This window comes from Cariama cristata, unplaced genomic scaffold (assembly GCF_000690535.1).
Source record: "Cariama cristata isolate BGI_N322 unplaced genomic scaffold, ASM69053v1 scaffold14690, whole genome shotgun sequence".
In the NCBI taxonomy this organism is placed as follows: Eukaryota; Metazoa; Chordata; class Aves; order Cariamiformes; family Cariamidae; genus Cariama; species Cariama cristata.
In genome coordinates this window covers 16,229-31,095 of record NW_009594193.1, presented here as the reverse complement: position 1 = coordinate 31,095, position 14,867 = coordinate 16,229, and the positions used below count along the sequence as shown (strand labels likewise).

General features: G+C 40.8%; 1 protein-coding gene across 1 annotated transcript in view; it reads left to right on the top strand.

Annotated features, from left to right (window-relative positions):
- Window positions 1-14,867, top strand: part of LOC104159327 (zinc finger protein 462-like) — a gene marked incomplete at its 3' end in the record, with an annotated part of 44,067 nt that overhangs the window by 16,856 nt on the left and 12,344 nt on the right. The window contains 2 exon segments of the mRNA XM_009697212.1: window positions 1-35; window positions 13,821-14,085. The exon segment at window positions 1-35 is cut by the window's left edge and continues 11 nt beyond it. Coding sequence (XP_009695514.1) covers window positions 1-35; window positions 13,821-14,085 — 300 coding nt within the window.

Genomic DNA, 14,867 nt, shown 5'->3' with positions numbered 1-14,867 from the left:
CCACACGCCTGCTGAAGAAGTGGAGGACTCTAATGGTAAGAGGTGCCTCAGAGCAAGAATTTAATTGTCTAAGGTGCCACTTAATATTTTTATTACCAAGAAAATTGCAGCAGGCAGCTTGCCTAAAAAGCAGCTTCATTTGATCATTAAGAAGAACCAGAAGTTGCATCAAAAACAAGAGTAAATGTGGTGTAGGAAGTGACCTGCTTTAGATCCTCACCAGTTCATACTGCCTTAACTTGTCCTGTCGCCAGTTGACTTCGGAATATGTTGATGCTGGCTTTACTTCTTAGCAGAGATTTAAATTTTAAAAAATTTGCAAAGGCAGAGCTTCTATTGATAGCCAGCGGGAAAGGGATCATCTAATTCCATCCATGCTCATGAAAAATACCCCTTTATCTTGTTAGTAGAGCACTTCAGTGAAACCACATGATTAAGCTTAAAATGTGAACCTGTAATGATAGTGAAAGTAATTATTCTTCCTGTCCTTGCTACAGAGGACACCAAAAGTACCTTTAGATATTAAGCTGCATGTGCAGGAAGAAGAATCTGAGAACCATGTTCTTTCCCATGCTTTCTTTGAAAGCTGTTAATCCTCTTGTGCTGGAGGAGTATGCAGAAGATATTTGGAAGGGAGACAAGCAGAGGAAGGGACACTGTTGACAGAGAAAATGCAGACTCATAGAAGAGGTGTTATATGGTATCACAGCAAGTGTTAAGGCTTTTTAAGTGGTAGCTTATGAGGCATGTTTTGAGTGTCACTTCCTACCAATTAAGAAAAGAGCTGGTCTTTGGGGAAAAATATCTCAATTCCTGGATGAGTTGCATTGACATAGGAGGAGAATGTAGGTGACTGTAAATAAAAGGTTCAGACCTGCAGATGTTCAAGGAACTGAGATGGGTGGAGGCCATATTAGTAGAGGGCGAAAAAAAAAAAAAATTCCAGAAGTTTGAGAGCTTCTTGGGGTTCTCTGTTGTTGCTGTTTTGCCTGGGTTACTGGTGAACTAAGGATGGGAGGTAAATATTATCAGTAATCATTTTGTAGCATTTTTGGTCTCCCATCTTCCCTTCTTTCCTTTCTCACCAGAAAAAAAGTGTGAAGTGAGAAAGAGTGAAAGATAATTGACTCTAAAATTCTGCCATTTCAGAAAAATGGCAGAAAGGAATTCAAAGAAAAAATTAAATTAGCGTAAAATACTTTATTGAAGAAAAAGAGAGGCGTGAATAATATTTTTGTGGTTCAGCAAGTCACTTCTGGGGTCAAATCAGAATGTTATTAGAAGATTTTGACCGGCTGCTCTCAGACTAGCTTTTGCCAAAGGGTTGTCTGGAACAGTGCAATGAAGGCTTACTAACCCAGCTTTTATTTTTGCTAATGCTAGCTTAAACTAATCCAACAAGCAAAGTACGTCTTGTGATGTAGTCTGCTGCCTTTTTATTCCTTTCTAAAAAATTGTTCCATTACTGACTAAGAAGTGGGGAATAGTTTTCAGTGGCTGTCCTAGTCTTTCCTGTGTGTTAGCAATCTTTTGCTAGCAATGGTGTGTTGAGAGATACAGAACGACAATATTTGAATTTGGGAAGGATGGTTCACTTCTTTTTTTTGCTTATCCCAGGAGTTCAAAGTCATGATTAGTGAAGTTAAAATCTGAGTGCAAATTAGAAGATAATTTTACAGCCTTTAGGAACTCTTCCTAAAAATACATCAAATCATGACTCTGTTAACAAAAGCATTTTATGAGGTTGACTCTGTTACCTAGATGTGTATTGCAGCCTGAAACCAAGGCAGAATTTGTCCCAATTAGCTTGATCATCTTTAAACAGGGTTAATGGTTAAGTCACTTTGACAATAATAGAAGCCACCCACCGGAGAGCTAGTCAGACGAGTACAGGTGTTACAATAATCATGTTAACATTTTCAGCATTGCTTGAGGAAGGAATAACCTGTTTTAAGGGATTTTTTTTTTACATTAGGAAGTTGGCTGCAGATCAAGTTAATGATGGCTGCTCTTATGACATCAGCTATTTTTGGTTTCTAGAAGGGAATAAATCAATGTCTCTGTGGCCTAGGCCTGCAAGTTGCAGGTGATATGTAGGATTAGATAAAAGACTGGTTGCAATAATAGGAAATGCAGGTCTGTGTGACAGGCCCTATTATGTCCAGCTGGAGCCAATATTAAGTGGAGCCCACGTGGTATAGTGTAGTTGGATTTTGCGTGTTTTAATATGTATAACTAACCTGCAGTGTGGAGTGTGATTAAGTTAATTCGCTGGGGATGCAAAATTGAATTAGGGCTGGGGTGAAAGGAAGACAAAAGGTTGTGTCACATTGTTATGAACTTGTTTTGTAGGTTGGTAGGCATGTAGTAGGCTAGTATAATTGAAATGATGGAATTTGCATTTGTGTGGTTGGCATTTTTGTTTGTTTGGATTTACGTAACTTAATTTGCCCTTTATGCTGTGTGCTGGGTTTGGCTGGGATAGAGTTAATTTTATTCACAGTAGCTAGTATGTGGCTATGTTTTGGATTTGTGCTGAAAACAGTGTTGATAACACAGGGATGTTTTAGTTACTGCTGTGCAGTGCTTACACAGAGTCTAGGCCTTTTCTGCTTCTCACACCACCCTGGCAAGTAGGCTGGGGTACACAAGAGGTTGGGAGGGGACACAGCTGGGACACCTGACCCCAGCTGACCAAGTGGATATTCCGTACTATATGGCGTCATGCTTGGCATATAAAGCTGGAGGAAAAAGAAGGTAGGGGGAGACGTTCAGAGTTACAGCATTTGTCTTCCCAAGTAACCGTTATGCGTGATGGAGCCCTGGTTTCCTGGAGATCGCTGAATGCCTGCCTGCCTATGGGAAGTAGTGAATGAATTCCTTGTTTTTCTTTGCTTGCATGCGTGGCTTTTGCTTTACCTGTTAAACTGTCTTTATAGCCACACATGAGTTTTCTCACTTTTACTCTTCTAATTCTCTCCCCCATCCCACCGGGGGGGGAGTGAGCGAGCGAGCAGCTGTGTGGTGCTTAGGTGGCAGCTGGAGTTCAACCACAACACGCTGAAATGTGGCTTAACACTTTTGAGAACTTAGTAAAAATTCAGTGTAAATTGAAATATTACAAACTACTAGGAGGATTGGGTGAATCCCCTAATAAGATCTGTTTTCTTATTCTTTCACAGTCTTTGTGAGAATCAGAACTTACATTTATGTTAATCTCTGCCCAGAAGGGTTGTATGGATTTATTGATGATACTGTCATCCTATGGGGTAGTATGTGTCACAGATAAGGGTTTCCAGTGTTACACTGTGCAGGGTCAGCTCAGTTCCTGTTGACTTGAGTGCATGGCAATGGAGTCCCACAATCTGTATTGTCAAGGCATAACATTAGAAGACTACCGTATATTTCAATATGGAAGCAAGGCAGAGACACAAAAATTGCGTGACTGAACACTAGAAAACAGGAACAGGAATAAAAGCAACAAGTGTCACCTGCAAATTGATCATCAACTAATGAGAAAGCAAATGGCAACAGACGCTACTTGTGTAAGCACTGGTGTTATGCATGTTTGCTTGTATTCAAGGGGTGTGAAGATGGTGGACTGCCTTCCTCTTATAAACTGGAGAAATCCATGAGTGCAACCTATTGTCATAATGACCATAAAGCAGAATGACTCAATAAGTTGATAAACGGTTTTGTCATGACTTCACCCTCAGCAAAAGCTTCTTGGAAGCATGTAAAATACTTGCCCTAATTTGCCCTGGCTAGTACTACTGCTTTTTTGAGCAGCTCTTTATTTTGTGAAAATAACCACTTTGGCCTAACTGCGTTGTAGAGCAAAGTACTACTCTTTATTTATATGGCTTGCAGATTTGGAGCCTCATAAATTTGTTTATATCGTGACTGTGTGCAGTAATCCAAAATAATAGTTTTTTAATTTTACTGATTAAGAATATTGAATTGTCAAAATAAAACAGTAAAGTGCAAGTGACAGACTAGACATACCTGGATGTGGCTTCTAATGTCTTGTCAGTCATGCTGCTGTTGTACAAGACCAGACCTTTTTAGGGGTAGCCAGTTCTTGAAATGTAAAAAGCACCACACTTGTGTGTGCCCTTGAAGCTCAGTAATGATGCTCTTCACTGTTGTGCAAACCAAATGGAATCTGTCATTAATACCAGCACACATCACAACACATGCAGGGTCAGAACTAGATTCTTTGAGCTTCCCAGTACATGGTATGCCAGCATCTTCAAATTTAATTACTTCCAGCAGCAAATGCGTTGAAAACTGCTAAGTGAAACACCCAGTGCCCTGTTCCAGCTTTTTCTGAACTTTAGCCTTTGCCAGTGGAAGAGACCTTTGCTTCATCTAGAGGCTGAAATATAAATACATCTGCTTGCTTTGCCAGAGCTAGGCTGGGTACAAAACTGCTTGACCAAGTCCTGTTTCTGGGACTGTTGTTTAAGAACTGTAAATCCCTTCCCATTTCTTTACACTTTTTCGAAGTGAATAATGCATAATCCCAATGTGTGTCTTCTGTGCCCCTTGACAGATGAAATCCTGAGGGGTGCAGACAGCCTTTAGCAGGTTTGCTGAAGCAATTTCATGTACTACCAGAACAAGAGGAGCACAATGGGAATCAAGGAGCCTTTTCAACAAAATCCTCTCAGCTGGTGCCAATGAGGCAGGATTGTTATAGTGATCTGCTTGGCCCTAGAGCCACACATCTCCCTCTTCCTTCCACTTTTCAGAAGAGAGGCAAGCTTTCCAAATGCTCAGACATACTACCCCTGGTTATTTTTTTTTTTAATCCATACCATGGTTTGTGGCTGACTTATTTATTTCTGTTCATATGCACTGTTGCTCTTGATAAGGGATATTTTTCTAACCTTCCAATCAGGGCAGAATTTTCCTAAGACTGTCCTCTTCACCTTTGGTGCCGTTTCTCTCATTGCTGCTATGTCTTAGTGTTTTTTGGCCACTGCTGTTTGGGGAAGACCACAACGGTCAGACTCCTCACAGCCCGGAAACCTTATATTGGAGCAGAATAGCTTGTTCTTTGTATTTAGTTTGGAGTTTGTTTTTAATTTCAGGGGGAGGGGTTCGCGCTCCACTCTTTTGAAGTCAGACCCTTTTATTTGAGTTTTGTTTGACTGGGGAGGCAAAATGCCAGTAGTGACAACAGGGCAAATTCAAGCGAAGCTTTGGTGCCTAATCGCTTTAATTGCAAGCTGAGTTGGAGGGATAGCATCCATGTTAAAGATGCAAGATGGTGATCTGCATACTGCAGAACAGAAGATGCCTATGCTTTTGTAGTTACAGTCAGACTGCAAAGAACTGTCTACTTGTTCTGCCCGATTCCCTGCTTTTGTGCCCCATAGGAGTGATGCTGCATGCTCACTCCCGAAGTGTCAGATTAACCCTTCTTCTTTGCAGGTGGCTTTTTTTTCCCATAGCTATGCTGCTTCTTTCTCTAACCTAGAGCAAGTTTCTGCTTTTCTCTCAGACTTTGCCTATCTTTCCTTCCTACAGTGGCCACGCTGCCTGCCAGTGCTTGTTAAAACTGCAGTACTTGTTGGTGTATCTTACTTCTTGTGGTCAGCATTAAACTAATTATCAGATTTTTGGATCAGATGGGAACTTTTCTCCTGCATCAGATTGGCAGGGACTGGTGGAACAAGTGTAGGGCTTGTTCACCTCCAAGTTTACTGAACAAACTCCTCACTGTTTCAAGGACCTAGGGCACTGGGGATGATGACCTTGTTCTCTGCAGCTCTCTTCCACTGGTGTATAGTTGTTTGGCTTTTGGCCTTTTCCTACAGCGTTTTCAGAACAGTTTTGTGGCTAGTGGAACAGAGGGAGATGTTTATTCTACCATTGGCTGTGCTCAGGGGGGAGTCAACTTGCTGTTCATTGTGCTTTTCTCTGGTCCTGAGCTTTTTGTGCTTGAACTGAATGGGTAAAGGCAAAATCGAGATTCAACAGGATGGAGACAGGAACTCATGCGGCTGGGAGAAGGTTACTGTCAGTCTTTGCATGGATTTGGCCAGCCTGCTGTGATGGGATTGCTGTGATACTGAAAGACTTGCCTAGGGTAGAGAGAAGACAGAATAAGTTGTTTGGGAGGATCAAGTAATAAGTGAAGGAAGAAACATCTTCTGGATTCCTTCCAGGCAGACAGAAATGACCTGATTGCACCCATGGGGGAAAGAAAGAAGCGTATCTAGACTCCTGTTGTTTTTTTTCCTCAGGTTTTTGCTTTCTTTTGGCTCTGATTTTTATGTTCAGAACAGGGAACAAAGTGGTACGTGATGCTGCCTTAGCTGTCACGTACTACTGGTGTCCCTGGAATTTGTGATCACTCTATACAGAGTAAAAAGGATGCTATTGCTGTGAAGGGATACATGGCATGACCTGACCAATGCTGTGCAAGAGAGTATTTCTGCAGGCTATCGTTCCCACATGTTAGTAGCCTTCTTGGTAAGCTAACTGATATTTTCTCTGTCTCCTGAGATTCCAGTTACTTTCTATTGATCTAAAACCTGCTAGGGATTTGGTGCTTGATGGAGAGGTAAAACTCTTTTGCTCATTGTAGCTCTGTTCAAATGGACATATGTCATCATCATAGTTGACGGCCCAAAGTTTGACATTTAAGTACCTGGTTTTATTTCTTCTTTAAGGGACATTGTTGCTACATTTCGGTACCAGTGCTTGAAAATACTGCCTGAAGTGATCTGAGCTCCAAGCTGGTGATGAAGATGAGGCCTTTCTGTTGGCAGTAATAATAATGATGTCAAGGTGTATGCTGAATGTCTGCAGAACAAATTACAAGTTCCTGAGCTGTATGATTAGAATGGATCTCAGTACCCATATATTGTCACTGTAAATTTAGGGCCAATGTTAAAGCAGAGTGCAAAAATGTAGCACTCAATAAAGCTGGATTTCTTTCCCCTCTTCGTTTCAAGCTTAGAGGCAAGTGAACATTTAGGTGACAGCAGCATAGGTGTGTGTGGCTGTGTGTTTGTATTAATACAAATAATTAAAGGGCCAGAGCAATAGAAAAGGAAATGTGGAGTGCTCCTGAAAAATGTCTGATGAATTTCCCTTAAAAGTCATGGAGCAGGAAATCATGGAGCATAATAGCATGAGAACAGTTCAGTTACTGCCCCCTCTCCCCCCCAATATTGTTCAGTAGATTTTTGTCTGAGTGAAGAATCAATCCAAGTAGGAAATCTTTGTAAATTCAGAAAAGAACCTGTTGCCAGTAAGCCCTTTTAGTAGATTGGTTAAATCAGCATCTTGCTAAAGCTATTTCCAGACCTGTTTGTGTTTCTTTCTTCTGTAAGTGCAATTCCATCTATGAGGTTTGAGTTCAGCTCAACAGAATAGGGAATAACTAGGCAACTTTTTATTTTACGCATTTTATGGAAATAGGTAAGCACACGGAGATCCTAATGTTTCACATGTATCAGAAGTCTTGGTTTTAAGTGCCACATTGTATTTAGACAATGGAATTTTACTCCTTAAATAACAAATTATAAGAATATAGGGTTGAAACATGACCAACAGTTTGAACTGTTCACCCAGTATAAGCCAGTGGCAGCAGTTTGTCAGCCTGCAACATTCTTTATACAGAAGGCAGTGGATAAACAAAGGTGAAATAACGTGAATGCCAGAGCAAGGGGAACACAATGCACTCTGCATGCATCATCTCTGTGTTGTAAATGAAAAAGGCCACGGACAAAGCAACCAGTGGGGTTAGAAAGCTGTAGTGGCTTGGCATTGATGTTGCAAAGGTTGCAAGTGGTAGAGCAGCTACTGAAAAAGCCTAGTTTGTAATGAGAGGGTTGTGTGTGACTAGTAAGTGGCCAAGTCACCTAAAGAATTGCAGGAGAATTAAATTGCGTTGAAGCCAGGAAAGGAATTTTGTTGGGAGGATGGATATAAAGAAGAGATAACTACAAATTAAATTGCTATATGGTGAAGTGTTTTCTGACCCCTAAAACTCATCCTTCCAAATCACAACATTAGCAGAGCAATGATTCAGGCAGTGCCTGTCTTGAAAGCTAATGCTGATAGGAATTCCTGGAAGTGTTGGATACTCAAAAACAGGAGGGCATGGGAAGCTCTTGGACTGATCCTTCTCTTCTGATGGAAATACTATGGTATAACTGATTTCATCAATTATGTTACTCCTTCCTAAGTCTTACACAATTCATACTGCTTTCTTTTGCGTCATGTTAAACAGTCTACTATAGCCATTCTCTCCTTGATCTCAACTATGAAACTCGCAAGATTCTTCAGTAGGCAGCAATATGAGACACTCTCTGTGTAAAGGAATTCAGATGATAAAATTATTTCTTATTCTTAGATGAAATTTGTGTCCCTTTGAAATGATTTTGATATTAGTACAAGAAGCTGCATAGCATATATCCTGTCTCAGTTCCATTCAGGGATATGTGTGCACATAACTCAAAAGGGAATTCAAAGTTATAAAGAAACATGGATATAGTTTCTCACCTCTTTTGAATAAATAAAATTGCATGATCCTTTTATTTTTCTGGTTGCCCTCTTCTGAGCCTTGGATGTATATGTAATATCTTTGTCACAAAAGCTGGTCCAAAATGATGCAAAAAGCAGCCTTTACAGATAATGCTGAAATAAATTCCTCCAACAAAGTTTTTGGGTTTTGTTTTGTTTTGTTTTGTTTTTTTTGGGGGGGGTTGGTTGGTTGGTTGTTTTGTTTGTTTTTTGTTTGTTTTGTAAATCCTTTAAATGGCAATTCTATTCCAGGGCTTTGTTTTCTTTCCTCTGTGGTTACTCTTTTCTTTTGACTTTTGGAGTGTGCGAACAAGAACGCAGAGTTTGTTTCTGTTAAGACTCATTCACAACATCCTAGCAATGTGAAGATTTTTTAGTAGAAATCAGAATTTAGGTACAGCAGTAGATTCATATTCTGTTTTTAAACAGGCAATGAATAAAACTTCTTCTACTGTATGGTTCCCTAAGCTTCTTCGTGAATGTTTTGTGGCATCCCACTGAATCTTAGTCTTTTCTATCTTCCCCTCCCCTCAGCTTATTTATTGCCAGAACATTTCACCCTCCCACATATTCTTCCTTTCAGGTCAGTGCTGCATGGCATAAAGTGAACAAATGTGTGTAGTCTTGACAGTCTTTGTATGACACCCTGCTTTGCCACCTTCCCACTTTTCAAGCTGTTACCATTCATGACTCTATGCTATTCCACCACTCAGCTGGTATTTTGAGTCCCATTGAATTCAGAAGGGAGTATGTTCCTGAACTTTGCACGTTCCACTTAGATTTATCTTGCATCTTAAAAATAATTATCATTATTAGTTCAATCCTGCATGCTTTTGGCCATATATTTTGTGTTTGTTGGTAGTTTTTTGGTGTAGTATTGCACCTTGATTTGGTTTCACAAATTTCTATCCAGAGGAAACAATTTGTCTGCTGCATTTTTTTAATTCCTTGAAAATTTTCTGTCATTATTCATAGAAATCTTCTCTTCATGTGAATGAATTCAGAGAAAATTGAATAGCATTCCAAATATTTTCGTTTTAGTCTCTTTAGGACTATTTCTCACAGATCCATAATGTCCTAGGGCTGTATTGTTACTACATTCCCTGTTTTCCTCCCAAAGCGTATTTTTAAGCACTTTTTGTTATTTATACATTCTCTTTGGTTTATTTCAGGAGCCAAACATCTCCTTCCCCACTTCAATTTGTCATACAAATGCTGATCTCTTTTGACTTTGCTTGATGTTTCTCTGTGGACGTACTAGGAAAGTATGGTGTCTTCATTTTTATCTCCCACTGTCTTCTTCTGCTCTTTGATCTATTAGTAGTTTGCAAATGCAATAAGCTTACTTTCCAGGGTACTCAAACAGTTGCTTTTCCTGAACAGTGTTTCTCCTTCTGTCCCTATCCCTCACTGTGCAGGTATGCAAGTGCTCATATTAGATGTGTCTAGTACTGTTCACCCTAAAAGGATGAAGCAATGGTTTGATTCCTTTCCTTTGATAAGTACTTCTTCCTCTTATTTCTCAACTGTTGCTCAATGTCTTTTAGACGTGTCCAGGTGTATTTCCGGTCTGCTGTTTTTTGGTTTAGGTGTCTTGTTTTAGTGTGTTTTGCCGTTGCATATGTGTTCATCAATAGCTATGAAAATATGTACAATAACTAAAGCATCATTTAATTTTTGAGTAAATTTATGTATTCAAATCAGAATCTTTAGTTATTTTTTTTCTTCTGAAAAGATCCCAAGTTTTTCTTTTTAGATGTCTGAAACATAGAATCATTATGGTTGGAAGAGACCTCAAAGATCATCAAGTCCAAGCATATACCTGATGCCACCATGTCCACTAAACCATGTCTTGAAGTACCACATCTAAACGTTTTTTGAACACCTCCAGGGACGATGACTCCACCACCTCCCTGGGGAGCCTGTTCCAATGCCTAACAACTCTAACGGTGAAGAAGTTCTTTCTAATGTCCAGCCTGAACCTCCCCTGGCGCAACTTGAGACCGTTTCCTCTTGTCCTATCACTAGTTACCAGGGAGAAGAGCCCAACCCCCACCTGACTACAACCTCCTTTCAGGTAGTTGTAGAGGGCGATCAGGTCTCCCCTCAGCCTCCTTTTCTCCAGATTAAACAGCCCCAGCTCCCTCAGCCGCTCCTCGTAAGGCTTTTTCTCCAGGCCCTTCACCAGCTTTGTTGCCCTTCTCTGAACCCGCTCCAGCAGCTCAATGTCCTTCTTGTAGTGAGGGGCCCAAAACTGGACACAGTATTCGAGGTGCAGCCTCACCAGCGCAGAGTACAAAGGGATGATCACTTCCCTAGTCCTGCTGGCCAGGGACATATTGTATGCTGCAGAGGATTCATGAAAACCTAGATTTTCATCTTGCTTCTGTGGTGGGTTTTCATTATATATTTTTCCGCAGTGTATGATCCCAAGGTATGCAGGTGTGTATCAAGCTACATTTTCATGATTGCATTGCATTGCGTTATAGTGGAGACTGTGAATGCTGTTTTGGATGAGGTACTATCGTCCAGTATGGTTGACACTCATTGTGCCAGTCTTTGGGTCTGTACTCTGAATGAGGTTTTCAGGGTGGCAACATCACTTGCCAGACATTTCATTGTTTTAGGCACTCTGGAAATGCTGTCTCTCTTCACCTCATGCAGAGACACTATGAGACTTACTTACATATCACTACCAGCATGCGGTAGTAACTGAGATATGGCTGTGTTGACGAGTCGCCATGTAGACAGTCATTTCTACTGCTTTCCATTCAACTAGTGCTTCCTCATTTGGATACGAGAATGCTGTTGTATACTGAGGGTAGGTTCTGTGGTCTTTTAGATCTATAGGTGCTGGCAGGGATTACACTAGTTGCTAGCCTTGTTACTCTTCCTGTGCAGGTAGTCTGTAGGTAAATGAATATGTGAAAGCTCAAAATTGAGGTTGCAGCATCGTTGCTCTGCTTCCATTTTTTACTATATCAATTACTGTTAATTTTTGCCTCTTGGCATGGCTGTAGATGTCCTTCCTTTTATATCAGATCATCCCATGCTGTTACCTTGCTTTTGGAGTTGATGATAAGGAAAGTAAAAACATCTGAAGTGTAGTAGAACTTCCAAACAACAACAAAACCTCCTTGTTCTGAAAATAATAGTTTTTAAACCTGTATCTTTCTTAGCAATGGATATCACTGGGGCTTTGGCTAGGAACCTTGATAATGTGATGGAAATTTTTGATCCCTTCTTCCTGAGGAAGGGAACATTAAGCTACAAACTAGACTTCAGCCAGTACCTGCAAGTAATTTGACTAGTACACATACAAAAAGAACTGTTTCCAGTGCTATGAACTTGGTTTTTAGGCTGACATATCCCTGTCAGGAAATATGTCTAGCTGTGTTTTGAGCTTATAGAAGCATTGAAACTGGTAGCCCAGACACAAAGCTGCAGATAGGCAAGTCAGCAAAGCTGCTGTGAACGAGGCATTGGTTTGGGCCTCAAGGTCCTGTTCTGAAAGTGAGCACATAGTTAATGCCTTTGAGGGAGAAGAGGCTTCTGCTGAGGTTTGCAGCTCCTCAGGCCTGTCCTGTGCCAAATTAAAGGAAGTGGGGAGCCTGTTTCAAACACAAGGAAAAGAAAAGCTTGACATTTGAATGGGTCGAGTTCGCTGAGAGCCCTCATGGTGAGCAAACCTGCTGTAGGAGTGGTGGAAATGAGATGATAAATGCTGCATTGTAATCCAGCCTCAGTTCATGAGGCTTGGATAGGGAAAACAAAAAGTATTTAATTCATTTTACTGGAATCTTTCATGTCTCTGCCTTTGTCTTTGCTGTACACCTGGTGATGAAGCCAGGGTATCCCAGAGATGTTTATCTCCTGCTTGTGTTTTTGTGTGTTTGGGTTTTCTTGTTGTTAGTTTGTTTTTCATTTCTCAGGCATCTATAACCCCCTTCTGTGGTAGTGAGAAAAGAAAGCAAGCATTTTACTCTTTTGAAGACAGGTGGAGAAGTCCCCACACTGTCTGCTCTATAGGCCTGTTTGCCTTTTGTTTCTCCATACTAATTGGTTAGAATGGATGGTGTTAAGTTCCCACAAGTATGTCTGTTAGAGAATGCCTACATATCTAGCCTCAGGGCATTAAACTTTGGAAAATGAAGTACCCATCAAAGCAGGAGGTGACTGGTACAGTTTGTATGCAGAGTCCCGTGCCCGCCCCTGCCCGCCCCCCCTTCTTCCAGAAAGCTTAAGAAAAGAGCCTTTTGTCTTCTTTTCAGGAAAGTTACACTGAAATTCATCTGTGCTTTATTCATCTGCTTTCATTTGTGCCATTCATGGGCAGCTGTGGTTTATATATGACAAAGCAGATGAATTCCTAACCTCCACATTCAAGCAGTGTGTTGGGAAAGGTTCAACACAACTCTCCCCTGCTCCTTTTTGGGGGGGTCCAACTAAAGTATTATAACTTTCAGTTTCAGTACTGAGACATCTCTGGACTGTATTTCTTCACATGTCATTAAAATGGTGTGCCAGAGTTCTGCTGGGTTGCGGAATGGATGCGTCTATACAGACATATCTATATAAAAAGATCTCTTTCTCAGTATATCAAAACTTAGCAGCTTCTAAGGAAGTGTGGTTTAGAAGTTTACTTTACTGGAATTTCTGATTAAATAAATTTTTTTCCAGTGATGACTTCAGTTCAAACATCATCAGCTAGGAGAACTTGAATTTGCCTTTTGTGAAGACTGCATCAAATGTGACAAAGTAAAATTGTATCATTTTGCTGAAGTTAACTTTTGGTGTGGGTTTCTTAAATAGTTCCAGGAATGTGTAGGTTTTTTTTTTTTTTTCCTTTTTTTTTTTTTTTTCCCCCCTTTTAGGTAGGCTATTTCCATGTAACCTGTGCCAGATCTTTGGATCTAGTCTGATTTATGCACCAAACACACAAACTCTTGGCTACCTTCACAAATTAAAAGCATCTTAAAACCAACCTTCTTTTTAGACTACTCTTAGTTTAAATCTGTCACTTCTTTCCTCCTCAAATCAGATCTAAAAAGCATAATTTATACTGATCACCTTTTAAATTGTAGAATACACATTAGATTAGATTAAGAAGTGTTACACCTCTTTTTTTAAAATATTTTCAGAAAGCTGTCGGCGGATTTCATAACCAACATCTTGATCAACCCCTTTGAAAAGACAGTAGGTGCTGGAGCAGGCCTCAGACCTTTTTAGATTTGTTGGTCCACCTGGAATAACAACTTCCCTCTGTTTCTCTACAGACTCTTCATACTCTGAGCCTCCTGATGTTCAGCAGCAGTTGAACCACTACCAGTCTGCAGCTTTGGCCAGGAACAACAACAACATCAGCCCAATCCCACTTTCCGGGAGTGCTTCAGGAGTGGAAAAAACAGAAGCCATCCTTAACTGTGAATTTTGTGAATTCTCCTCGGGTTACATACAGAGCATTCGGCGTCACTACCGTGACAAGCACGGAGGGAAAAAACTCTTTAAGTGCAAAGATTGTTCTTTTTATACAGGCTTTAAGTAAGTACTGTGCAAAACACATTCTGAACTCATAAGGGGTTTTTTAGCACTTGAAAAGACTTCTGAGATCTTTGAGAGCTGGCTGTAGTTAACAGAAACATGGCTACTGCTGACCAGGGAGAGGAACATAGGAAATACCACGCCAGATCACAGCAGCATCCATGTAATCCATTTTCCTCTCTCCTACAACAGCCGGTACCATCTGCTGCAAACGAAAGCACATTAAGTCCTTGCAGTAGTTTTTAAAATCATAGAATTGTTTAGGTTTGAAAAGACCTTAAAGATCATCAAGTCCAACTCTAAACCTGGCACTGCCAAGTCCACCACTAAACCATGTCCCTAAACACCACATCTACATGTCTTTTAAATACCTTCAGGGATGGTGTCTCACCCACTTCCCTGGGCAGCCTGTTCCAGTGCCTGACAACCCTTTCAGTGAAGAAATTTTTCCTAATATCTAATCTAAACCACCCTTGGCGCAACTTGAGGCCATTTCCTCTTGTCCTAACGGTTGTTACTTGGGAGAAGGGACCAACCCCCACCTCGCTACAACCTCGTTTCAGGAAGTTGTAGAGAGTGATAAGGTCTCCCCTCAGGCTCCTTTTCTCCAGACTAAGCAACCCCAGCTCCCTCAGCTACTCATAAGACTTGTGCTCTAGACCCTTCACCAGCTTCGTTGTCCTTCTTTAGACGCACTCCAGCACCTCAGTGTCTTTCTTGTAGTGAGGGGGCCAAAACTGAACACAGTATTCAAGGTGCAGCCTCACCAGTGCTGAGTACAG